General features: G+C 48.9%; 1 protein-coding gene across 8 annotated transcripts in view; it reads left to right on the plus strand.

Annotated features, from left to right (window-relative positions):
• EPHA5 (EPH receptor A5) overlaps nucleotides 1-25,512 on the plus strand; it is a 210,182-nt gene that overhangs the window by 122,021 nt on the left and 62,649 nt on the right. For all 8 annotated transcript variants that reach the window (XM_068137385.1, XM_068137381.1, XM_068137382.1 and 5 more), the window contains one exon: nucleotides 23,861-23,985. In XM_068137385.1, coding sequence (XP_067993486.1) covers nucleotides 23,861-23,985 — 125 coding nt within the window. The remainder of the gene's footprint in view (nucleotides 1-23,860; nucleotides 23,986-25,512) is intronic.

Below are 25,512 nucleotides of genomic sequence, written 5' to 3' on the forward strand. Positions count from 1 at the left end.
AAGGAGGACAGCAAATGCTACCTCTTCAGTCAATAAGTTTGGTTTTCTTTGGCCTTTGGCAGTATTTGGAGTGTCTTGGCAACCATTCACTGATGAGGGTCCAAAAGGAGCTCTTAACAAAATGAAGCCATGGCAGTAATGAACTGCTAAAGATGCTGACATTTTGTTTATTCTCTTGAGAAATTAGCAAAGATTTCAACTCCTCCTGGTTTCTCTGCCTCTCTTAACTTTGGAACCCTGATCATGACACAGCATCTCATTTAGGGCAAGGAAGCTGGTGAAGTGTCTGGAGAGCAGGTCTGGTGAGGAGCAGCTGAGGGAACTGGGGGTGTTTAGTCTGGAGAAGAGAAGGCTGAGGGGAGACCTCATTGCTCTCTACAGCTCCTTGAAAGGAAGCTGGAGTGAGGTGTAGTTTGGCCTCTTCTCCCTAGTCTCAGATGGTAGAAGGAGATGAAATGGCATGAAATTGTGCCAGGTGAGCTTTAGGTTGAAGATTAGAAAAACTTTCTTTGCTGCAAGAGTGGTCAGGCATTGGAAAAGGCTGCCCAGGGAGGTAGTGGGGTCACCATCCCTGGAGGTGTTCAAAAACATGTGGTCATGGCACTCTGGGGCATGGTTTAATGGCCATGGTAGTGTTGGTTCAGTGGTTGGTCTTGATGATCTTAGAGGTCTTCTCCAACCCAAACACTTCTGTGATCTGGCAGGTGCTGGTGAGGAGGCTACCTCCAAGCCAGGGGTGGCTGTTGGGGCTGTGTCAGGCTCTCTTCCCCCAGGATGCTGTGTTCTGTGGTCACACAGCCCTCTCTCTGCCTTCAGGTCCCTATGGCTGAGTCCCAGGAAGGTGCCCAAAGGTTGCAATGGTGGTTTGGTGGGAGAATATTCAAATATCTGCAGTATGGGGCTCTCAAGTCTCCTGCCTCATGGAAGTACTGATGTGCTTCTGGGGAGGGTACCTGTACATGGCTCCTAACCCATTAGTAAGTAATGCTTGAACTTGATGATGGTTTGAAACTGGAGCAGGGTAGTCATTTAGGTTGGTCATTGGCAGGAAGTTCTGCACAACAGAGCTGGTGAAATACTGGAAGAAGCTACCCAGAGATGTGTTTGAGGCCCTGTCCCTGGACACATTTAAGATCAGGCTCTGGGCAGCCTGCTCTAGTTGGAGATATTGCTTCTACCTGCAGGGATGGTCAGACAAAATGACCTTTGAGGGTCTCTTTCAGCCCAAAGCAATCTGTGACTCTCTGAGAGTTTGCAGTGCTGCTTTTTAATGTCATGTGGGAGGAGGCAAGCAAAAGGCATCCTGGTGCAGAGATGTGCCTAGGACTGCTGCAGCTCTTCCCCGAAGCTGGGGCTGCTTAGCCATTAGGAACAGAATAAATCAGCTAGAAGGAGCAGAACTGATGACAAGGTGAGGCCTATGTCGGGAAAGAGGGAGTGGTGAAGGGAAAGCACATCATGAAGGTGCCTTTAATTATGTGGAAGGTGGGAAGATTGACTCTGCCCATCCTGAGAAGGGTGTGGGAGAAGATTCATGGATTGATAGACTGGGAGGTTGCAGTGAGGAGGGGGCTGCTGCTCCTCCCTGCTGATGAGCAACAGGGCCAGAGGAAATGGTTGCAAGCTCCACCAGGGGAGATTCAGGCTGGATATTAGGAAATACTACTTCACTGAAAAGCTTCTCAAACATTGGAATGGTCTGCCCAGGGCAGTGGTGGAGTCACCATCCCTGGAGGGGTCTAAGCAGCATGTAGACCTGGTGCTTAGGGACATAGCTTAGTGTTGACCCTTCAATGCTGGGTCAAGGGTTGCACTGCATGATCTTGAAGGTCACTTCCAACCGGATGTATTCTGTGATTCTGTGTGATTACATGTTTGGGCTGGAAGGAACCTTCAAGATCATGCAGTTCCATCCTTCCTACTATGGGCAGGGACACCTCCCACTAGACCAGGTTGCTTAACACCTCAGCCAATCCTGCCTTGAACACCTCCAGGGAGGGGGCATCCCCCAGCTCCCTGGGCAACCTGTTCCAGTGTCTCACCACCCTCACTCTTAAGAACTTTTCCCTGACCTCCAGTCTCAATTTCCCCTCTTTCAGCTCAAAGCCATTGACCCTTGTCCTGTCACCATAAGCCCTTGTCAAAAGTCCCTCCCCAGCTCTGCTGTTGCCCCCTGCAGGTACTGGAAGGCTACTCTAAGATCTCCCCGGAGCCTTCTCTTCTCCAGCCTGAACAGCCCAAATTCTCTCAGCCTGTTCCCATAAGGGAGGTTCTCCAGCCCTCTGATCATCCAGCAGTTCATTAGTCTGTATTTTGTCAGAGGTTGATGAGGGCTTCCTGAAGATGCTGGTAGTAACTTAGAAGAAAAAAAAGGTGTAGTGGCTGGCAGCATTTCTGAGAGCTTTAATTACAGCTCACAGACTGAGCTCCAATTAGAAGGAAATGGTGGGGGGAAGAGGGAAGATGAAGAGCATCTGTTAAGAGCACAGTCATAAATCTGTGGCATAGGTTGATGCTAAACAAGGTAGCTGTCCATCATGACATCATCTGCACACTTATACTTTGAGGTCTTTATTCCAACATCCCTCCCCACCATAACAAATAAAATGCTTCTAAAGGGGTCACCCAGAGGCCTCCCTTCCTCATTTTCCAAGAGAGAAGGGAAGGATCATTTGCAATTGCTGCAGCATGAGGCTATGGCTGCTGTTTTGTTAATGCCAAACCATTAACTGTGTCATAAAACAGCCCTGCAGAAACAGGCAGGCAGAGGCAGACCCAACATTTGTCTCTGTGTTAGTGTGAACAGTGGAAAGATATCTGTGCCATTACTGCACCTTTCCTGGGGCCTGCAGTGCTGCAGGATCCCACTGAGGGAATCATGCTGTGGTGTGGACTGGCCTTGCAATACTATAGATTCATTTGGGCTGGGAGGGACCTTAAAGATCATCCAGTTCCAACCCCCTGCCATGGACAGGGACACCTTCCTCTAGATCAGGTTGCTCAAGGCCTCCTCCAACTTGGCTTTGAACATCTCCAGGGAGGGGGTGTTTGCTATTTCCCTAGACAACCAGTTCCACTGTCTCACCACCCTCACCGTGGTGATTTCTTCCTAATCTCCAGTCTCAGTCTCCCCTTTTCCAGCTCAAAGTCATTGCCCCTCATCCTGTCACCACAAGCCCTTATCAAAAGTCCCTCCCTGGCTCTCCTGGAGCCCTTTGGGTACTGGAAGGCTGCTCTAAGGTCTCCCTCTAGCCTTCTCTCTAGTCTTAACAACCTCAGCTCTCCCAGCCTGTTCCCAGAGGGGAGGTTCTTCAGCCCTCTGATCATCTTTGTGGCCTCCTCTGGACCTGCTCCAGCAGTTCCACATCCTTCTTGTGCTGGGGGCACCAGAATTGGACTCAGTGCTGCAGGTGTGCCCTGCTTATTTTAATGTCAGGAGGTAACACTGGAAGGGGAGAGGCAGAAATTGCTTCTCCCTGGCTTCATTCTTTTCCTGCTGCAGCCAGACAGGGTCTTGTTGATGTCCTTCTGTGTCCTGGTGCAACTCTCTCATTGGATCCCTCTCACATGCCTACTTGGAAAGAAGCTTTTCATCTTCCAGGGTCAGGTGTAGGGACAGGGACACATTTAGGGTCAGAGTCAGGTTATCAACTTTTGTTGTTCATCAGTATCTCCACAGGAAGTGGGAGTTAGAGTTTTTATCTAATGACATCAGCATGAGGCACAGGGAACAGCTTGGGTCTACTGGTACTTGTAAGTAGAGTTGAGTCTGCAAACAGGTCATGACACCATGCTGAGGGAAGAGGGGTTCTTTAGTCTGGAGAAGAGGAGGCTGAGGGGAGACCTCATTGCTCTCTACAGCTCCCTGAAGGGAGGGCTTTGTCTCTTCTCCCTAGGAATAAGTGATAGGACAAGAGGAAGTGGCTTCAAGGGAGTTTTTGGTTAGATGTTCAAAGGAAATTCTTGACTAAAAGCATTCTCCAAGACAGGAGGAGGTTCCCCAGGAGGTGATTGCATCCCCATCCCTGGAGGTGTTTCAAAGAAGCAGAGATGTGCTGCTGAGGGCCATGGGTTAGCACCAGCCCTGGCAGAGGTAGATGATGGCTGGACTGGATGATCTGAAAGGGCTTTTCCAACTGAAATTATTTTATGATCCTGTGCTTCCTCCATCTGATTGCTGAAATGTTTCTCAAAGGCAGTGGAATGGCTGCAGTGAAGCCCTGACAGGGCTGCAACAAATGGGGAATTGTTGCTCCATCACACTTGGAGAGTGAAAGCAGATGGAAAAAAACCCCAAAACTCTTTTTCCTTTGGTGACATCAACCCCCAAATCCCTGTTTATTTAAAAGTGACTTTGTCAGGAGTAAGGGATGATGGAGTGCAATGGCAAAATGCTTCTTTGGTAATTAGTATCTTGCAGCCATCTTAATGCTATTAAGAGACAGCCATAATTGCAGGTAGGATGCAGGTATCTATCACAGGAGCTGCCACTTCAGACCATTATGGGCAGTATCTGTAGCTTTGCTCTGTGCTGCATGGAGATTAATCTAGTTTAGGGGACTTAAGAGCCTGCCAGAGAGATGCTCCTATCATCTGAGCAGTTGTCCTGTCAGGTGGTGGCAGAGTGCTTAGAGAGGCACCAGACGTTTTCCACAGCCCTGTTAAAATAACATTGGGGGTCTCTGATCTTTATCACAGAATGGTTTGGGTTGGAAGGGACCTTAAAGATCACCCAATTCCAACCTCCTGCCTTGGACAGAGACACCTCCCACTAGACCAGGTTACTCAAGGCCTCATCCAAACTGGCCTTGAACACCTTCAGGGAGGAGGCATCCACAACCTCCATGGGCAACCTGTTTCAGGGCCTCATCACCAACCCACCCCCTGGAAAGCATGACAATGATTCTGCCCCTCTGCTCTGCTTTGCTGAGATCCCACCTGGTGTACTGCATCCATTTCTGGTACCCCCAGCACAAGAAGGACAAGAAGCTATTGGAGTGAGTCCAGAGGAAGCCACAATGATGATCAGAGGGCTGGAGAGCCTCCCCTATGGGGACAGGCTGGGAGAGTTGGGGCTGTTCAGCCTGGAGAAGAGAAGGCTCCAGGGAGATCTTAGAGAAGCTTTCCAGTACCTGAAGGGAGCCTACAGAAGAGCTGGGGAGGGACTTTTGACAAGGGCTTGGAGTGACAAGATGAGGGGCAATGGTTTTGAGCTGGAAGAGGGCAGATTGAGACTGGAGGTTAGGAAGAAATTCTTGTAGTGATGGTGGTGAGGCACTGGAAGAGGGAGGTTGTGGATGCCCCCTCCTTGGAGGGCTTTGTACTGGACTCTCTCATGCAGTTCCTTGAGGTCTTTCTTGAACTGAGGGGCCCAGGACTGAGCACAATGTTCCAGATATGATCTCACCAGGGCAGAAGAGAGAGGGAAGAGGACCTCTCTTGACCTACACACCACAGCCCTTCTAATACACCCCAGGATGTGCTTGGACTTCTTGGTCTCAAGGGAACATTTCTGGCTCCTGACCCCAAATCTCTTTTCCCTAAGCTGCTCTCCAACAGGCCAGTCCCAACCTTTACTGGTCCATGGGGCTGCTCTTCCCCAGGTGCAGGAGCTTACACTTCATTCAGCCCATAGTCACGGTGCAGGATGTCAGTGCCTGACTGAGGAAAAGATGGAGCAGAGAGAAGTAGATTTATTACTGAGCCAGTGAAAGGGTTTTTTTTTTCTTGAGTTCCTAGAGCTTTATCATAGTGACCATCCAGGGTCTTGTCAGGAAAGAGATGATGTTGAAAATTAGATCACTGAGATTCTAATACACTGTGTGTTAGACAAGATTCATGCTCGAGACAGGAGGGAGCATTTAATGACCCTTTTAAATGTCACAGCCAGACTTCAGAGTCCATGGTCTCACAGTAAACAAGAGGGCACAGCTTGCTTCACTGGCTTTAGAATGAGCAGCACCCCAGCAATGCTGGGGGGAACCTGTGGGCCTTATTTGTACAGCATGTACAAGACTCAAGACCAATGGCAGCCTGGGCTGCAGCCAAATCAGTGTGGCCAGCAGATGGAGAGAGCTGATTCTGCCCCTCTGCTCTGCTGAGACCTCACCTGCTGTGCTGTGTCCAGCTCTGATGCCCTCAGCATAAGAAAGACATGGGGCTGCTAGAATGGCTACAGAGGAGGGCCACCAAGATGAGCAGAGGGCTGGAGAACCTCTCTTATGGGGACAGGCTGAGAGAGTTGGGGTTGTTCAGCCTGGGCAATAGAAGGCTCTGGGGTGACATTAAAGCTGTATTTCAATATCTGAATACATCTTCTAGCTCAAAGCCATTGCCCCTTGTCCTGTCACTACAATCCCTTGCCAAAAGTCCCTTCTTGGCTTCCTTGTAGACCCCCTTCAGGTACTGGAAAGCTGCTCTAAGGTCTTTACAAGCAGTTGCCTGGCAGCTCTACAACTGGCTGGGATTTGCATTTGTTTTCTTAGCTGTGTAACATTTTGAATAGATGAGAACACTGAGAAAAATGTATTTCTGCTTGTCTCAGATGCAGTCATCACCGGTAGACAAAGGCCCATCTGTAGCTAATCCATGGAGCTGAGTTCTGTGGTGCTCCATAGCACAAATACCATGGGTGGACAGTTTGCCCTGCTCAGATGTGGTAGTTCAGGCAGCTCAGTATCTGCAGGCTGTGTAAAATCAGGCTGGTTTCATCATTTATATAGACTGCTAAATGTTGCCAAATTGCTTGGAAATGCACTGGCAGGCTTCAGGGGACATTCTGCTTTAAGAAGCACACTTGAAGCAGTGCAGCCTTGCTTAAGGCTCTTCTTGATTTTCTTCTGGATGACTCATGGAAGTGTGCATGTGCCTATGTCTATATTTCAAGCGTCCTTTGCTGCTTTGTCTTTCAGGTTCTCAGCAAGTGTCTCTTGTAGTGATTTCTGTGGGTTTTCAAACTTCTTGTTTTCAGTACTAATTTCTAGAGCAGTGTAGAGTAATCCCTTGGCTTCAGTTGTCATTGAACCATTTGGGTTGGAAAAGCCCTTCAAGATCATCTAGTCCAGCCATTCTCTACTTCTACCAAGGCTGGGGCTAAACCATGGCCCTCAGCACCACATCTCTGCCTCTCTGAAACACCTCCAGGGATGGGGATTCAACCAGCTGTCTCTGGAGCCTGTTCCTGTCTCTGAGAACCCATTCAGCCAAGAAGCTGATTTTTATATCCAAGCTAAACCTTACCTGATGCAACTTGAGACCATTTCCTCTCCTCCTATCACTTGTTCTTAAGGAAAAGAGACCAACACCCACCCCACTCCAGCATCCTTTCAGGAAGTTGTAGGGACTTCATAGATTGCACTGTGTTGGAAGGGACCTTCAAAGGTCATCTTCTCCAACCCCCCTGCAGGCAGCAGGGACATCCCCAACTAGGTCATGCTACTTAGGGCCACATCAAGTCCGACCTTGGATGTCTCCAGAGATGAAGCTTTAACCATATCCCTAGGCAAGCTGTTCCAGTGTATCACCACCTTCATTGTCAGAACCTTCTCCTGATGTCCAACCTAAATGTCCCCTGTGCTGGTTTCAAATCATTGCCCCTTGTCCTACTATCACAGGCCCTTCTAAATACTCCCTCCTCAGCCTTCCTGTAGGTCCCCCTCAGATACTGAAATGCTGCTCTAAGGTCTCCCTGGAGCCTTCTCCAGGCTGAAGAGCCCCAACTCTCAACCTGCCTTCATAGCAGAGGTACTCCAGCCCTCTGATCACGTTCATGCCCTCCTCTGGACCAGCACCAACAGCGCCATGTCTCTCTTGTGTTGAGGGCATAACAGCTGGACACAGCACTGCAGGTACTCACCAGAGCAGAGGGGCAAGATCACCTCTCTCCATCTGCTGACCACACTGCTTTGTGAGTGGCTTTCTGGGCTGCAAGTGCCCATTCTTACCCTCTTCCAACCAAGTTTGCCCCCTTTTCCAAACCCTGTGCTTCCTTCACTCAGGCAGACTTTCCTAGGGTATACAAATGTGGGTTTGTAATGAATGAGCCAGGGCAAGACGAGCAGCAGGTCAGTGCATGGTGCAGGCTGGTCATGTGTCCCCAGGGGAGGATCAGTATTGATTGAAAGGAAGATGAAAACTCAGTGGTGTTTTGTGGGAGGGCTAAATTACCTCTTCTGGCCTTCAAGTCTGGGAAGATTGATTTGAAATGGATTACCTTGCTTTACCTGCTGCCTAAAAATTTGCAAATTCACTTTAAATGAGCATCAAATAGGTTTGGGTTGAGGCCAGTGTTCCTTGTATGGAGTCTAAACCATTTGGAATCTTGTTCTTTCTGCTGAAGCTGCCAAACCGTGTAGCACTCTGAGAGGATTTCACGTTTTGGGGAGGTACAGTCATAGAATAACAGAATGGGAGGGGTTGGAAGTCCCACCCACCTGCCAAAGCAGGGTCACCCATGGCAAGTCACACAGGAACACATCCAGATGGGTCCTGAAAGTCTCCAGAGCAGGAGACTCCACAACCTCTCTTCTTGACACCCACCCCTCAGGTATTTATAAACATTGATCAGATCCCCTCTCAGCCTTCTCTTCTCCAGACTGAATGGCCTCAGCTCTCTCAGCCTTACCTCGGCACACAGATAATCCATCCCTTCATCATCCTGTTATGTCTGTTGGACACTCTCCAGTATATCCCTGTCCCTCTTGAACTGGGGAGCCCAGAACTGGACACAATATTCCAGATATGGACTCACCAGGGCAGAGTAGAAGGGGAGGAGAACTTTTCTTTAGCTGCTGGCCACAGTCTTCTTAATACACCCCAGGGCTCCACTGGCCTTCTTGGCCACAAGGGCACATTGCTGTCTTGTGGATAAGTTCTTGTCCACCAGGATTCCAAGGCTCTTCTGCACTGAGCGGGTTTCCAGGTCAACCCCTAATCTGTACTGGTGCAGAGGGTTGTTCTTCCCCAGATGCAGGTCTCTATACCTATCCTTGTTGATGAGGCTTCTCTTTGCCCATCTCTCCAGCTTAGCACCATTTGAATACTTCAGTGCTATTGAATCCTGCTGCAAACCCAAGCCTTTGTTCTTCTTGTGCCCTTGATAATGGGAATGCTTCACCTTTGCTCCCCTTTGGAAGGCAGCCCTGTCAAAACAGGATCAATTCTGCACCTTGCTAGGATCTCATTTCAATTAAAACCAGTGCTAGTTAATGGGCTTTGCTCTAAAGAGAGGAGGGGGTGGGGGTGGTGTAAACAAAGGAGAACAGAAGCTGAATTGTTGGAGAGGAGCTAACCTCTGGTTTGTTTCTGCCATGGATTAGGGGTGATCAATTCTCATGTCAGGAGGCAGAGAAGCTAATATACCCCAGCATCTACCACATACTTCCTTAATCATCCTGCCTGATGCACAGCATCCATCATTCACCTTCTTAATGCCACTTCATGTTAGCAGCTCACAGCTATGCAGGCCACGTTTTAAGGAGAGAAAAGTCATCCTGATAGGCAACATCCCGGGGAGTAGGATTGTGGAGAAACCCAAAGGGTTCAGTTTCTGTCTCTTCAGCCTAAGTAGTCTGAGCCCTGGCCCTATGCAGATAAGGTGTTGTACAGCTTGTTGATGGAGAGAGGTGATTCTGTCCCTCCATTCTGCTGAGACTTCCCCTGCATCTGCATCCAGCACTGAGCCCTCAACACAAGAAAAACATGGATCTGATGGAGCAGGTCCAGAGGAGAGCCACGGAAGTAATCAGGGGTCTGGAGCACCTCTGCTACAAGGACAGGCTGAGAGAGTTCATCCTGGAGAAGAGGCTCTGGTGAGACCTAATAGTGGCCTTTCAGTACCTGAAGGGGGCTGCAAGAAGGCTGCAGAGGGACATTTTGCAACGGTCCACAGTGATAGGACAAGCAGCAATGGTTTGAAATGAGAGAAGAGCAGATTTAGATTGGGTGTTAGGAACAACATAGAATGGTTTGGGTTGGAAGGAACCTTGATGATCATCTTGTTCCATCCACCTTACCATGGGCCAGGGACACCTTGTACTAGACCCAGCTGCTCAAGGCTCCATCCAGCCTGGCTTCACACACTTCTAGACTTGGAGCCTCCACAACTTCTCTGGGCAGCCTTTTCCTGTGTCTTACCATCCCTCGTCCTATCACTTCCTGCCTTTGTTAAAAGTCCCTCCACAGCTCTCCTGTAGCCCACTTCAAATACTGGCAGGCTGCTCTAAGGTCTCTTCTCCAGACTAAACAACCCCAGGTCCCTCAGCTGCTCCTCACCAGCCCTGTTCTCCAGACCCTTCACCAGCTGTGTTGCCCTTCTCTGGACCTACTCCAGCCCCTCAATGTTCTTCTTGTAGTGAGGGCCCTAAAACAGATCTTGCAACTCAAGGTGTGACCTTACCAGTGATGAGTACAGGGGGACAATCCCTGCCCTGGTCCTGCTGGCCACACTTTTTGTGATATAGTCCAGGTTGCTGGTGGCCTTCTTGTCCACCTGAGCACACATTAGCTCGTCTTCAGCTGGCTGTCAACAAGCACCACAAGGTCCTTTACTGCTGAACAGTTTCCAGGTACTCTGCCCCGAGCCTGGGGCATTCGTGTGGCTGTTGTGACGCAAGTGCAGGACTGGTCTGGAGCATCCGTGGCGTTGTTCAGGCTGGGCTTTGTGCTGTTGGGCTGTGATCTCTGCAGCTTCACAGCACTGCTCTTGGAGCACACCCCCAGCACTTCCATTTGGAAACTGAAGCTGGAGAGAGTTATTAAATGATGGACAGAAGCCTTTCCCACCACTTTCCCTGTCCTTTTCCTTTCTATTGCTCACGTAGGGTTTTTGTTCCGCGTCTGAGCTCCGTGTGGTGTCGCCCAGTTGCTTGTGATTTAACCAGAAGGATCTGGCTGCCAGCAGTAGTGCTTGCAGGTATTTTTCTTTTCTTCATTTGCCTTGCAGCAGTGCCTGCAGGCCACAGCAAAGACTCTGCTGGCAGCAGCTGAATAGTTAGCTCCTACCCCTCGAGTCAAAATAGATACAGGAATTACCAGGGTCTTTATTGCAGAGGTAACAGCAGGCACAGGTGAAGTGAGTACTTGTCCATGGTCATGCTGCAAGTCTCTGGCAGAGCCAGAAAACAAAATATTATCTTCTGTTGCCCAGAGAGGTTGTGGAGCCTCCTTCTCTGGAAAGATTCAAGACCCACTATGTGATCTGCCCTGGGTGATCCTGCTCTGGCAGAGGAGTTGAACTGGGTGATCTCTGGAGGTCCCTTCCAACCCCTACCATTGGGTGATTCTGTGATTTTGTGATTCTTTGATACATCCTTGATTAAGGAAGGTGTTCCTATCCATGGCATGGCCATTGGAACTAGATGATCTTTAAGATCCCTTCCCACCCAAACCATTCTGTGATTCTATGTTCTGCCTGACCTCCAAAGGTGTAGATGCCACAGGCTCACCAGATGCTTTTCCCTGGTGCTTCTTCATTTTTCTGCTTAGAAAGCTGTTCCAAAATTCAGTTCTGTGCTTGTCTTGCTCCAAATACAACAACCTTTTACTTGCTTGGAGGCTCGTGTTCTCTTTCACTCTGCTTTTCCCCAGGACTCAACAGCTCTGCTCATTTTGATCTCTGCTCATAGCTTTCTCAGCTCACGCCTGTTTTCCAGTTCCCTTTTGGGTTCCTTCAAAATGCACAGTGTTTTTCCTGACATTGGAAATGGGGCACAGCAGGGAGCCACCAGCTCCCTCAAGCACTTTCTGCTTTTCCCCAGTGACCCAAGCAATCACTTCTCTGCCTCCTGGGAAATCCACTGTTCAAGCTGCAGCTCTTCCTTCCTGCCTTCCTTTCCTTTCTCCTCTCCCTTTCCTTTCTCCTCTCCCTTTCCTTTCTCCTCTCCCTTTCCTTTCTCCTCTCCCTTTCCTTTCTCCTCTCCCTTTCCTTTCTCCTCTCCCTTTCCTTTCTCCTCTCCCTTTCCTTTCTCCTCTCCCTTTCCTTTCTCCTCTCCCTTTCCTTTCTCCTCTCCCTTTCCTTTCTCCTCTCCCTTTCCCCTCTCCCTCTCCCTCTCCCTCTCCCTCTCCCTCTCCCTCTCCCTCTCCCTCTCCCTCTCCCTCTCCCTCTCCCTCTCCCTCTCCCTCTCCCTCTCCCTCTCCCTCTCCCTCTCCCTCTCCCTCTCCCTCTCCCTCTCCCTCTCCCTCTCCCTCTCCCTCTCCCTCTCCCTCTCCCTCTCCCTCTCCCTCTCCCTCTCCCTCTTTTCCACTTTTCTTTCCCTTCCTTGTTCCAGTGTTTCACACTCTGATGATTACCTTTCAGGAAGCTGAACTATCAGGAGATATTTTCCCAAGCATCTGCAGTGCACTTTGTTCTGGGCCAGATTTTCTGGTTAGCTTCATTTCAGTGCTTGCAACACAGAAGCATAGAATCATGCAGGTTAGAGAAGACCTCTGTCATCATTGAGTCCAACCAGCAATCCAATATTGTCAGCCAGCACTCTCAGGTCCTTCTCTGCTGGTAGCCTCCAGCCACTCTAGCCCAAGCCTTGGAGTATTCATGGGGTTGTTGTGACCCAAGTGCAGCACCCAGCACTTGACCTTGTTGAACCTCATACAACTGACCTTGGCCAACCTGAGATTTCAGGGCAGATGGGTACCCACAGTCACACTTCAGCACCACAAACCCCTGCAGGATGTCTGGATTGGCAGCCAGGATGAGATCTGGGAGATCTTGCCTCCATTTTCTGCCATTTCCTTTAAAAGCAGTGGGAGCCTCCCACAGCCTAGGTGACTGAGGATCATCCTGTCAGGTTGAAACCGAGGGTGGCAGTGGGCTTCTGTGTCACTAAAAACCTTTCATCTCAGCTTTAGTCACTTGGAGTTGTTACTATTCTGGGGGTTTGTTCCAACAGAACCTGCTTCTTTCTTTGTGTGGGTTTCTTTTTTTTGGGGGGGTTGTTTGCTTTTTAAATTATTAGTATTATTTTTAATAATTGAGACTGGAGATGATGAAGAAATTCTTTCCAGTGAGGGTGGTGAGACCCTGGAACAGGTTGCCCAGGGAGGCTGTGGATGTCCCCTCCCTGGAGGTGTTCAAGGTCAGGCTGGATGAAGCCTTGAGCAACCTGGTCTAGTGGAAGGTGTCCCTGCCCATGGCAGGGGGTTGGAACTGGATGATCTTCAAGGTCCCTTCCAATCCAACCATTCCATGAGTCCATAGTTTCAAGCCTTCTGATCTTCACTGGGGAAAAGGTATGGAGTGTGGCTGGGCAAAGCTGTGGCCAGCTCAGTGTCCTGCCAAAGATCAGGCTGGTCAGGGCTCTGAACAACCTGATCTAGTGGAGGATAACCCTGCTCACTACATAGGGGTTGGACTAGATGGCCTTTGGAGGTCCCTTCCAACCCAAGCCATTCTATGATCCTATAACAGGCTCATGCTTTTCTCTTATGCATGAGAGAATGGTGGTAGGAGGAACCAGGTACCACAGGAAATCTCAAACTAGCTACCACTGGAATGAAGGACTTGGCCCATTTCCCCCCTGCTGCAGTTCTTCAGTAGCTGTTCCTAAAGTGAAAACAGCAGGAATTGATCTGGCCACCTGTGATTTCACTGAGTGTTTAGTAATTTGGCTTTAATATTGGAATTCATCAGCAGGACTGAGTGGTCCTTCACCCAGCATGGCAGCCTGGGCAGGGAAGGAAATTTCCCACACAGTTTAAAAATGGGTCATGAATTTCCTGGGTATAAGGTTTGATAGCAGCTGGAAGAAGGATACAGTAAGGATGGTGTGAGAAAAGGAGCCAACAGGGGAATTAAGAAGGTGAGTGGTGGCAGGAGAGCAGAAAGATGCAGGTTTTATGCCACAGAGGGCAGAGAGCTGCAGCACCTCGGCCATGGGGACAGGCTGAGGGAGCTGGGCTTGTTCAAACTGGAGAACAGAAGTTTCCAGGGAGACCTTAGAGCAGCCTTCCAGTACCTGAAGGGAGCTAAAAGAGGGCTACAGAGGGACTGCTTCCAAAGGCCTGCAGTGACAGGATGAGGGACAGTGATTTGAAATGAGAGAAGAGCAGATTTAGATTGGATATTAGGAACAAGTTGTGCACCATGAGGATGCTGGAACACTGCAACAGGCTGCCCAGGCAGGGAGTTGAGGCTCTATCCCTGGAGATATTCAAGATGAGGCTGGAAAAGACACTGAGCAGGCTGATCTAATCATAGAATCAATAAGGTTGGAAAAGCCCTCAGAGATCATCAAGTCCAACCTGTCACCCAACACCTCAAGACTAACTAAGCCATGGCTTCAAGTGCCATGTCCAATCCCTTCTTGAACACCTCCAGGGATGGTGACTGCAAAGGGATTGGACTGGATGTCCTTTGGAGGTCCCTTCCAACCCAAACCATTCTAGAATCCTGTGATTCTTCAGTAGCTCTGGTTTTGGTCTTAATGGCCTGTGGGGTTTAGAAGGAAGCTTTTGCTTGCATGCAGATGAGATATTAAGTTCCTAATAATGGAAGGGATGCTGGTGAGATGTACTGGAAGCTAACCTGATAAATGCAGTCAATAATGAGGAGATTCTACTGCAAAATGCTGAGCCCTGTGGCTATAATGCAGCAAAGTGCTGACAGCAGTGGTAGTCCATTTTCCCCAAGCACATTGATGGATCAGAGCTGGAGTCCTTATCACCTTGATGGGAGTGAATGGGTAATGAGAGCCTTGTGTGTCAAGAGTGTTTATTCTTAGGCTTCACAACTAAACCACTAATGGAACAGAGGGAAATCACAGCTCTTCTGTGGTGTGAAAGAATCTGGTGCTGGTCTTCACCACAAACTGTTCCCCAGCTTTGAGAATAACTTCCTGTCTTGATTCCCAGAGGCCCTAGAAAATACAGTTCCCTGTGAATCTGTGCCCTATAGGATGATTCATAGAATGGTTTAGGTTGGAAGAGACCTTGAAGTTTGTCTAGTTCCAACTCCCCTACCATGGGCAGGGACACCTCCCACTAGACCAGGCTGCTCAAGGCATCATCCAGCCTTGCCTTGACATCTCCAGGGAAGGGGAATCCACAACCTCCCGGGGTAACCTGTTCAGTGTCTCACCACCCTCACTCTAAAGAGTTTCTTCCTAATCTCCAGTCTCAATCTCCCATCTTTCAGCTCAAGCCCTTGCCCCTCATCCTACAAGTTGTTGTCAAAAGTCCTTCCCCAGTTCTTCTGTAGCTCCATTTAGGTACTGGAAGGCTGCTCTAAGGTCTCCCTGGAGCCTTCTCTTCTCCAGGCTGAACAGCCCTCACTCTCCCAGCCTGTCCCCATAGGGGAGGTTCTCCAGCCTTCTGATCATCTTCATGGCCCTGCTCTGGACCCAATCCAGCAGCTCCATGTCCCTCTTAATGATAGTCATTGATGCTTCTCTTCCCTGCTCCACCAACACTTCATCTCAGTTAGACTTCAGCCTTGGATGGAGGCAGCAGAGAGCCCTTTCCTTGAACTCAGGAAAAGCCTGATGCCCTAATATCACAGAATCACACAATGGTAGGGGTTGGAAGGGACTTCTTGAGATGACCAAGTCCCACCCCCCTGCTAGATCAGGGTCACCTAGGGCAGTTGCATAGGTTGGCATCCAGGCAGGTTTCAAAATACTCCAAAGAAGGAGACTCCACTACCTTTCTGGGCAGCCTGCCTCTCTCTCTCTTCCCAGGATCTGGATGAAGATCTGTAGGTTTTGGATGTGCCCTCCCTGGAGGTGTTCAAGGCAAGATTGGAGAGGGTCTTGTGGAAGGTGTCCCTGTCCATGGCAGGGAGTTGGAACTGGATGATCTTTAAGGTCTTCCATCCCAAACCATTCTGTGATTTTGTGACAAGTGACAGCCTACCAGGAACTGCCTGAGCAGGACTGAGTGCTGATGCTGCTGGAGGTATGGATGCATGTGAGCTCAGCCTGGCCATTGGAAAGAGGTTTCCTGAACAGTGGACCATGGTTGTGGGCAGTCTTACCAGGCTTGTGATTTATTTATTTTAATGTATGGGGTTTATTAACATTCTGTAGCTTAATGAAGGGGATTTTGCACTTTGGTGTCTGTGACTCTGGCTTTGGAGTCTCTGCAAAATACAGGTGAGTGTTTGCAGGCATTCAGAGAGTGGTGCCCTTGGTAGCCTCCTTGTATAGAGTCCTTAAGATCCTCTTGCACTGATGTTCTTGGTAAGGCACCCAACATGTTTGGTGGGTGAAGAATCTGGAAGCCAGACTTCCCTTTGCTCTAGGTGAATGTGCTTGGTGTTCCACAGCTGTCTGTGACAGGCCTTCCAGGAAATGAGCTGGAAATGGTCACTGGCAGCCCAGAAGGAAGCACTGAGAGCAGCAGGACAGGGAGGGGGTTCTGCCCCTCTGCTCTGCTCTGCTGAGACCCCACCTGCAGCACTACATCCAGTTCCAGTGTGCCCAGCACAAGAAGCAGCTGGGATTGCTGGAGCAGAAGTTGGCAATGATAGATCATAGAATTATGAAATTGTTTCAGTTGGAAAAGACCTTTAAGATCCTGGAGGCCACTCTGGATCCAGACTCAAACAGGTGTATCTGCTGAGCTGTTACAGAGGGCAGAAATGACTGATGAACCATTGTGCCCCTTCTAATGCAAACTGCCTGTAGATCACTCCTCTTATCTCTCTGCCACAGAGATGAATTGAAGGGTTCGTTCTGTTCGGTGTCATCTTGTCATGAGCACTTCTCTGCAGTAGGGCTGCTGGTAATCATAGAATGGTTTGGGTTGGAAGGGACCTCCAAAGGTCATCCAGTCCAATCCCCTTGCAGTCAGCAGGGACATCCTCCACTAGATCAGGTTGCTCAGAGCCTTGTCCAGCCTCACCTTGAATATCTCCAGGGATGGGGCCTCAACTACCTCCCCAGGCAACCTGTTGCAGTGTTCCAGCACCCTCATGGTGCACAACTTGTTCCTAACATCCAATCTAAATCTGCACTTCTCTCATTTCAAACCACTGCCCCTTGTCCTGTCACTGCAGGCCCTAGGAAACAGCCCCTATGCAGCCTTCTTGTAGCCTCTTTGGGTACTGGAAGGCTGCTATTAGGTCTCCCTGGAATCTTCTCCAGGCTCAACAACACCAACTCTCTCACCCTGTCCTCATAGCAGAGGTGCTCCATCTCTCTGATCATTTTCGTGTCCTTCCTCTGGACCCTCTCCATCAGGTTCATGTCTCTCCTGTGTTGGGGACATCACTGGACACATCAGTGCAGGTGAGGTCTTACCAGAGCAGAGAGGCAGGAAATAGCTCTCTCCATCTGCTGGCCACACTGCTTCTGATGCAGCCCAGGCTGCTCTTGGCCTTCTGGGCTGCTGGTGTCCGTTGCTGGCTCATGTCCAGCTTCTCACCCACCAGCACCCCAAGGTTCTTTTCTGCAGGGCTGCTCTCAGTCTCATCATCCCCCAGCCTGGATTGATAATGAGGACTGTTCTGACCCAGGTGCAGGACCCTGAATTTGGTCTTGTTGAACCTCATGAGGTTCAGCTGGGCCCACTTCTCCTGTCTGTCCAGGTCCCTCTGGATGGCACCCATCCCATTCTTTAATCTTGTCAACCCCACCACTCAGCTTGGTGTCATCTGCACACTTGCTGAGGGTGCACTCAATCCTACTTCCTATGTCATTGGTGAGGATGTTGAACAGCACTGGTCCCATTATGGACTGCTGAGGGACACCACTTGCTACCCACTTCCATCTGAACTTAGAGCCATTCACCACAACCCTCTGGATGTGACCATCCAGCCAATTCCTTATCCACTCATCACATCCATATGTCTTCAGCTTGGCAAGAAGGGTGTTGTAGGGGACCATGTCAGAGGCCTTGCAGAATTCCACATAGATGGCATCCATAAGTTATCTGAGGGAAGCTTTTTCAAAGAACAGTTTCTCTCCATAAGAATTAGGCATCAGATTGGGTTTCATCTTGCACAAAGCCTACCCTGTGTCCAGCTGGGAGGCAGCAAGCTCTAGGAGCACCTTGGCTCTGTGACCATGTTGGGCTTCAAGTCACGTTCTGCTGACGAACTCAAGGAGCTGCATTTTTAGGGGCTGGGCAGGGACCCACCTGAAAGGTCACCACTTTTCATAGGAGATCAATCTGATTGCTTGTGTTAGCCATGGACTCACGTTACACAGATGAGGCCCTGCCTTCTGATGGGACCACTGGCTGCTTGACTTGAGTTCCTCTCGTGTGTGACCTCTTTGTTGCAAGGCACAGATCTAGGCAGCTTAGGTTTCAGAGGCATTCAGAGTGGAGGTAGGTAACAGAGACTGTAAATTGGTTTAAGAGCTGGCATTTGCCTCAGGTGTTCATCTTGGGAGGCAGAAGACGTGAAGAAACACTGGATATTTGTTGCCAAGGAAATGTGAAGATTGTGTTCTGGTTTTGATGTTTAATGTGTGAAAAGGACCAGCGGGAAGTTCCCAGCTGCTCAAGAAATACCTTGGAAAAAATAATTCAAACGCAGCTGATCTGCATTTATGAACCTTGGGGTAGGGTTGGACAAGGTTGGCAAGGTGTTTGGAATTAATCCTGGGGCTAAAATTTACCTCTCTGCAATAAGTAAGATAGAATTCATGGAAAAGTCATTTAATTCTACGTGGTCTAAGGACCTGCCATTGCCTGGACGCAGTTTCAGAAGCATCTACAAGCACCTGCAAATTGAGGTCCAACCTGTTTACCTCCTGTCATGGGTTGACACCTAACTAGCCAGGCATGCTTTGCGACTGCTTGTCCTGAGGGCACAGAAAGTTTTGAAACCCATTATCAGGCCAACTGGAGAACATTTGGTGGCACTAAACTTAAAGGGCAAAAGTCAAGTTGTGACTTAGACTCAAACTTCTGTCTCAAGTGCAATATCACAGAGTTGAATCATACAATTGTGTCACTTGGAAGACCAGCAAGGTGAGGAAGGAGATTCTGCTCCTCTGCTCTGCTCTGCTGAGACCCCACCTGCAGCACTGTGTCCAGTTCTGGTGCCTCCAGCATAAAAGGGACATGGAACTGCTGGAGCAGGTCCAGAGGAGGGCCTTAAGGGTTGGAGAACCTCCCCTATGGGGACAGGCTGGGAGAGTTGGGGCTGTTCAGCCTGCAGAAGAGAAGGCTCCAGGGAGACCTTAAAGCAGCTTTCCAGTACCTGAAGGGGACTACAGGAGAGCTGGGGAGGGACTTTTGACAAGGGCTTGGAGTGACAGGATGAGGGGCAATGGCTTTGAGCTTAAAGAGGGGAGCTTGAGGCTGGAGATTAGGAAGAAATTTTTTCCTGTGAGGGTGGTACAGGTACAGGTTACCCTGGGAGACTCTGGATGCCCCCTCCCTGGAGGAGTTCAAGGCAAGGTTGGATGAGGCCTTGAGCAGCCTGATCATAGTGGAAGGTGTCCCTGCCATGACAGGTTGGTTGGAACTGGATGATCTTTGAGGTCCCTTCCAACCAATGAATCTGTGGATCACATTCCTGGCTGCTTTCAAGAATGGCAAACCTCTCCAGCAGTGATGTCATGCTCCTCCTGGATTTTGGAGTATCTGGCTGAGAAATGAGTGCATCTGTGCAGGCTTCCTTGTAAAGCAACAGGCAGAGAGCTCAGGATGTGCATCCACACCCTTTGGGGTGGCAAGGCAGGGATCTGAGCAAGGCTTCTGCCTGCTTGCATGGGGAACACATCAGATTACAGCTCTGTGTACCTTGACTCTGATGTGAATTTATTTTTTCTTCATGTGGGAAGCACTGCATGGCTTGGCTTCTGTTTAAGAGATGCTGCCCTTGCAGAAGCAGTGACCTTTGCAAAGCAAGCCTCAAGTCATCCTTTGCTTTTCCTGGGATCACATAGCACAGTATCCAGTTGCAGGCTTTTAAGATGGAATGATTGCAGGCTTTGTCCACTGGCCTGGCTTGGATTACCTTTGGTTTGACAAAGAAAACTCTAAAAGACTTCTCCCTTTCTGCCCTCCTTCCCTCAGAGCATGGCAATCTCTGTGTGCTAAGGATGCAGAGCAGCTGCCCCACCTGCCCAGCACCACTGGGATTTATTGAGGTGACTTTAATTGGCCCTTATCTCCTGGTTACACTTTAATGCTTCTTTGAAAGGACATTCAGAAAGGGTACAGTGACTCCTTTGCTCATTTCCTTCCAGAGCTGAGTTACACCTTGTCTTATTTTACCTCCTTTTTCTATCCCAAGTAGAACAGAGCATTCTGCAGAGCCACCATGGAATGTGGTGGGAAACTGCACGAAGAGAGATTCATACATAGAACCATAGAATCGTTTAGGCTGGAAAGGACCTCAAAGATCATCCAGTTCCAACCACCCTGCCATGGGCAGAGACACCTCCCATTAGACCAAGTTGCTCAAGGCCTCATCCAGCCTGGCCTTGAACACTTCCAGGGAAGGGAGCATCCCCAGCCTCCCTGGGCAACCTGTTCTAGTGCCTCACCACCCTCACTGTAAATAATTACTTCCTAATCTCCAGTGTAATTCTCCTCTCTGCAGCTCAAAGCCATTGCCCCTCATTCTGTCACTCCAAGCTCTTGTCAAGTGTCCCTCCTCAGCTCTCTTTTAGCCTCACTCAGGTACTGGAAGGCTGCTCTGAGGTTTCCCTGGAGCCTTCTCTTCTCTGGATTGAATGAAAGCTAAGCTCCGTTGAACCTCCCAGGGAAAGGTTTAGCAGCAGAATTCAGGAGCACTTTCATTGTTCTCTTGTGAGGCTCCATACTTAAACGCTTCAGGAAGCCCCAGTAAGGGGGGTGAGAAGTCTATTATTTGTTCAGGCAATCTTGACACTGAGAGTTGCAGGGTTTTCACCTTCCTGAGAGCTGCTCAATACCAGGGAGCGCTGAGGTCTCCCCTTGTTGCGCTTCCCAAGTTTGCTTTTGCTAAGAACAGCTTAGAAAGGTTTAATGCTCAGCTCTGACTTGCATGTCCATGTGTTTCACACACACAGGGCATATTTAGGAACCTGGATGAATTCATGGGAAGTCCTACACCAGAAGAGCAGTTTGAGTCTAAGTTGTCATCCGACATCATAGAATCGCAGAATTGTTTCAGTTGGAGCAGCTTGCTAAGGTCATCCAGCCCAACCATGAACCCAGCACCACCATGGCCATTAAAACCTGTCCCAAAGTGCCATGGCCACATGTTTCTTGAACACCTTGAGGGATGGTGACTCTACCACCTCCCTGGGCAGCCTGTTTCAATCTCTGACCATTCTTTCAGGAGAGAAATTGTTACTCACATCCAACCTAACCCTCCTCTGGTATGATTTCGGGCTGCTTCCTCTCCTTCTATCACCTGATACTAGGGAAGAGAGACCAACACCCACCTGGCTCCAACCTCCTTTCAGGTAGCTGTAGAAAGCAATTAAGTCTCCCCTTAGCTTTCTCTTCTCCAGACAGCTTAAAAATGTGCCCACAAACACAGCCCAAGCATTTGTGGAGGACATCAGCCAAGGGTAAGGTGACTTCTGAGGATGAGAAATTGCTGGTGATCACAGCGTGGTGCCTGCATAAATAACACAATCATCATTCACACCAAGGTGGTTTTTACTTGCTTCAGTGGAGCAGTTGTGAGCACAGTGGTGGACTCACAGCTCAAAAGCATGCATTGCATGTGCAGCTTGATGCCAGCTCTCCAGCAAAAAGCAATATGGAAATGGCCAACACTTTTCAGTATCCTCCAAGAGCCAAGGAGAGGAAAGATTCATAAAGCAGGAGGGAGATAAACAGGCTGAAAGGGGTCTGAGATGCAGGAGTTTGCTTTAAGAGGAGGCTTGCTGCTAGCCTTCAGTCCAGGGATAATTGTCTGGAGCTCTTCCCTTGCTCTTTTTTTGGCTGAGGTTCAAAGCTGGCAAGATTAATTTGTTTGTTGTCTTTATTTTACTTCATGAGGTAGGTTATTTTTTTTAGTATTATGGTAATCAGCTAGTCCTGTGTGCAGCAGAAATCTTTGTGTTCTTTCTAGTTTCCAGTACATTGTGGAAGATCAAAAGTGGCCATTTGCTACTGCTGCTTGCACTCAGTGCCCCATATGGCCACAAAGGTCTCTGCTGTGGGTCTCCTCAGCCCCTCTGTAATCCTTGCCAACAATGAACATGTCCAGAGAGTGATTGAAAGGCCAAGTGTGGGCTGGATTTCCTCTGGAGAAGCTGCTCATGGCCCTATAAATTAAAAAATTGAATTTCTCCCGTTTCATGGAATTCACAGAATCATGGTTTGGGTTGGAAGGGACCTTGAAAATCATCCAGTTCCAACCACCCTGCCATGGGCAGGAGCACCTTACACTAGCCCAGGTTGCTTAAGGCCTCATCCAGCTGACCTTGAACACCTCCAGGGAAGGGGCATCCCCAGCCTCCCTGGGCAGCCTGTTCCAGTGCCTCACCACCCTCACTCTAAAGAACTTCTTCCTAATCTCCAGTCTAAATCTCTGCTCTTTAGGCTTAAGCCTTTCTTTTCACTTTGTTTTCCCCTACTCTTTTATAAAATACCTGGGGCTGTTAGGGTTGCATTGCCCATAGCAACTTTTTGCTAGGGACCTGACAGGAGTGGTAGCATCCACAACTTGGGAAGGTCTCTGCAGATATCAGCCTGAAAACAAAGGACCAAGCCTGTTTGTGGTGCTCTGCAAAGGGCAGATAACCTTTCAGGGCTGCATCTTAAAATACTAAGCTGAGCTGCTGGAGGTGCCCTCATGCTGTGGCTTCCTCCAGCACACCACGAACTTCCCAACCCCTGATTGCCATTAAAATATTTACAGTTGCCATTTGCAAGGGAATTAGCATCACTCTGTGAGCTGCAACACCCCAGTGATATTTACGGAGAGCAATTGAATTAGAAATGTTGTAATGGTCTCAGCTACTCTGCTCCTTGCTCCTGGAAGGAGGGGGCTGAGAGATGCCTGGCCTATAACTAGTGCACAAGCTAAAAAAGACTTAGTTGAGGAACCCACATAATCCAAGGTCTCCTGATAAACACATGCCTTCAAAAGAGCTGAAAGAGAGCAGTGGGTAACCAGTGCATAATTCTGGTAGGGTAGATCCTGGCAGATTTGACAAGGCAAAGTTGTGGGATTGGTGGGCTTGAAAAATGCTTAAAAAGGCAAGGTTGATGTGTAAGCTGCTGATGGTAGTTCATAGAATCCTGGAGTGCCTTAGGTTGGAAGGGACCTCAGAGATCATCTTCTGCTATGGGCAGGGATGTCTCTCAACTAGACTTGGTTGTCCAAGGCCTCATCCAACCTGGCCTTGAACACCCCCAGGGAGGAGGTATCCACAAACTCCCTGGGCAACCTGTTCCAGAGTCTAACCACCCTTGTACTGAAGAACTTCCTAAGCTCCAGTCTAACCCTGCTCTGCCTCAGCTTCGTACCATTCCCCCTTGCCCCGTCTCTAGATACCCTGAAGAAAAGTCCCTCTTCAGCCTCTCTAAATGATCCCTTCAGGTATTGGAAAACAGCTCTAAGGCACCCCTGGAGTCCTCTCCAGGCTGAACTACCCCAGCTCCCTCAGCCTAATCTCATAGCAGAGGGGCTCCAGCCCTTGGATCATCCTTGTGGCCCTCCTCTGGAATTGCTCCAACGAGTTGATGTTAGCTTGCTGGGGTGTGGGTGGTGTTGGTTTAGATCCTCAGCTGCTGAAAATCTGTGTGAGCCTAGCTGAAAATGTGCAAACAGCACAGAGGTGAAAGCAGACCTGCAGGGGCTGAAAGCTGCCTGGCGTTTTAGGGTGCACTGTGGGGTCTGACCTCAGCACAGGTTGACTCTTTACTAACCATGCCTTCTGTCTCTTTTCTGTTTCTGTTGGTTTGTTGTTTTTGGTATTTTTTGTTTGTTTGTTTGTTTGTTTTCCCTTTCCCTGTCTTGCAGCACCTTCTCCAGTCAGTAGTGTGAAAAAGGGGAAGATCACTAAAAATAGCATCTCCCTTTCCTGGCAGGAGCCAGAGCGACCCAACGGCATCATCCTGGAATACGAAATCAAGTACTTTGAAAAGGTGCGGCAGGGCAATTGCTGAGCACCCCAAGTGCCTTCTCTTTATGTCCTATTCTCTTTCTTAGAATTGTTTGAGTCAGGGAAGGGAATGGAGCCACTTTTATGCATAAATCAATGTCAGATTGATTTTGCAGTAAATGATTAGGAAGACTTGAAATGAGGGTGTTGTTTTCCATCAGCGTGCCACTGCTCTTGGATGAGTGCATTAAATCTGCCTGGCAGATTTCTCTCTGGCCTTAGCACATTAAGGGAGAGCCTGCTAAAAATAAGAGAGGTTGGGGATGGAGCATATGTCCCTTCCCAGAAACATCTGGCTATTCCTTCACAGAGTCACAGATTGGGAGGGATTGGGAGGGACCTCTAGAGATCATCCAGTCCAAACACCCTTACAGAGCAGGGTCACCTAGGGCAGGTCTCACAGGAACACATCCAGTCAGGTTTTGAATGTTTCCAGAGAAGGAGACTCCACAACCTCTCTGGGCAGTCTGTTCCAGGGCTCCAGCACCCTCACAGTGAAAAAGTTTCTCCTTATGTTCATGTGGAACCTCCTGGACTGATATCTAGCATTGCCCCAAGATAGGTGCAGGACCTTGCACTTCACCTTAATGGACCTCAAGAGATTCTCCTCAGCCCACCTCTCCAGCCTGCTTAGGTCCCATTCTGTCCTTCAGTCTTATCCACATCACTCAGCTTGGTGCCATCTGCACACTTGCTGAGGGTGTCTCAATGTCTGTATCATTGATGAAGATATTGAACAGCACTAGTCCCTGTACAGGCCATTCATGGACACCACTTGTCCCCCGTCTCCATCTGGACATCGAGCCATTGACCACTACCCATTTCCACATCATAATTTGGGTCTGAGAGAGAATGGCAAATGAAAAGCTGTTTCCAAATTTCTAGACCTTAATTTATGAGCTCTTGTCTGGATTGTGTTACAGTAAATAATTCCAAGAGTAATTACCAAGCATTTGAGGGAAATGTTAATCAAAGCACTGAGACTCTTTCACATTACACACTGATGCAAATGAAGATTTATTTCAGCAATTTTTCTTCCTACTTCCTTGCTTCAGAAGAACAATGCAAAATTCAGTGTTCTTCTGGAGTTGTAGGTTATCCTTCCTTTCCCAAGGTTTAATTCCTGGTTCTGGAAATGCCAGATTTTATAGTGTATTTACCTCGCTTAGGCTTAATTACCTTTTGTTATAAATTCAAGTTCCTTCCTAAGGTGATGGGGCTTTTTCCCTCTTCCCTCTGCCTTGGGATTGATCTTTGTAGGATCACAGAATCACAGAATCTGAGGACTTGGAAGGGACCTCCAGAGATCATCAAGTCCAGCACCCATGCCAATTTCCATTACACTGGGCTATGTACATCCTAAAAACTATTCCTACTGCAGATGCCACTTTGGTCCCCATATTGTCATTTTGGGTGGACAGTCCCTCTGTGTCATACCTTCAACAGTTCTGTGAGATCTGATTTTGTCTGTTATAATAAATTATGTTTAGAACCATAGAATGGTAGGGGC

This window comes from Melanerpes formicivorus, unplaced genomic scaffold, assembly GCF_026170545.1.
Source record: "Melanerpes formicivorus ecotype bairdi unplaced genomic scaffold, bMelFor1.0.p_v2 SCAF_4, whole genome shotgun sequence".
Taxonomy (NCBI): Eukaryota; Metazoa; Chordata; class Aves; order Piciformes; family Picidae; genus Melanerpes; species Melanerpes formicivorus.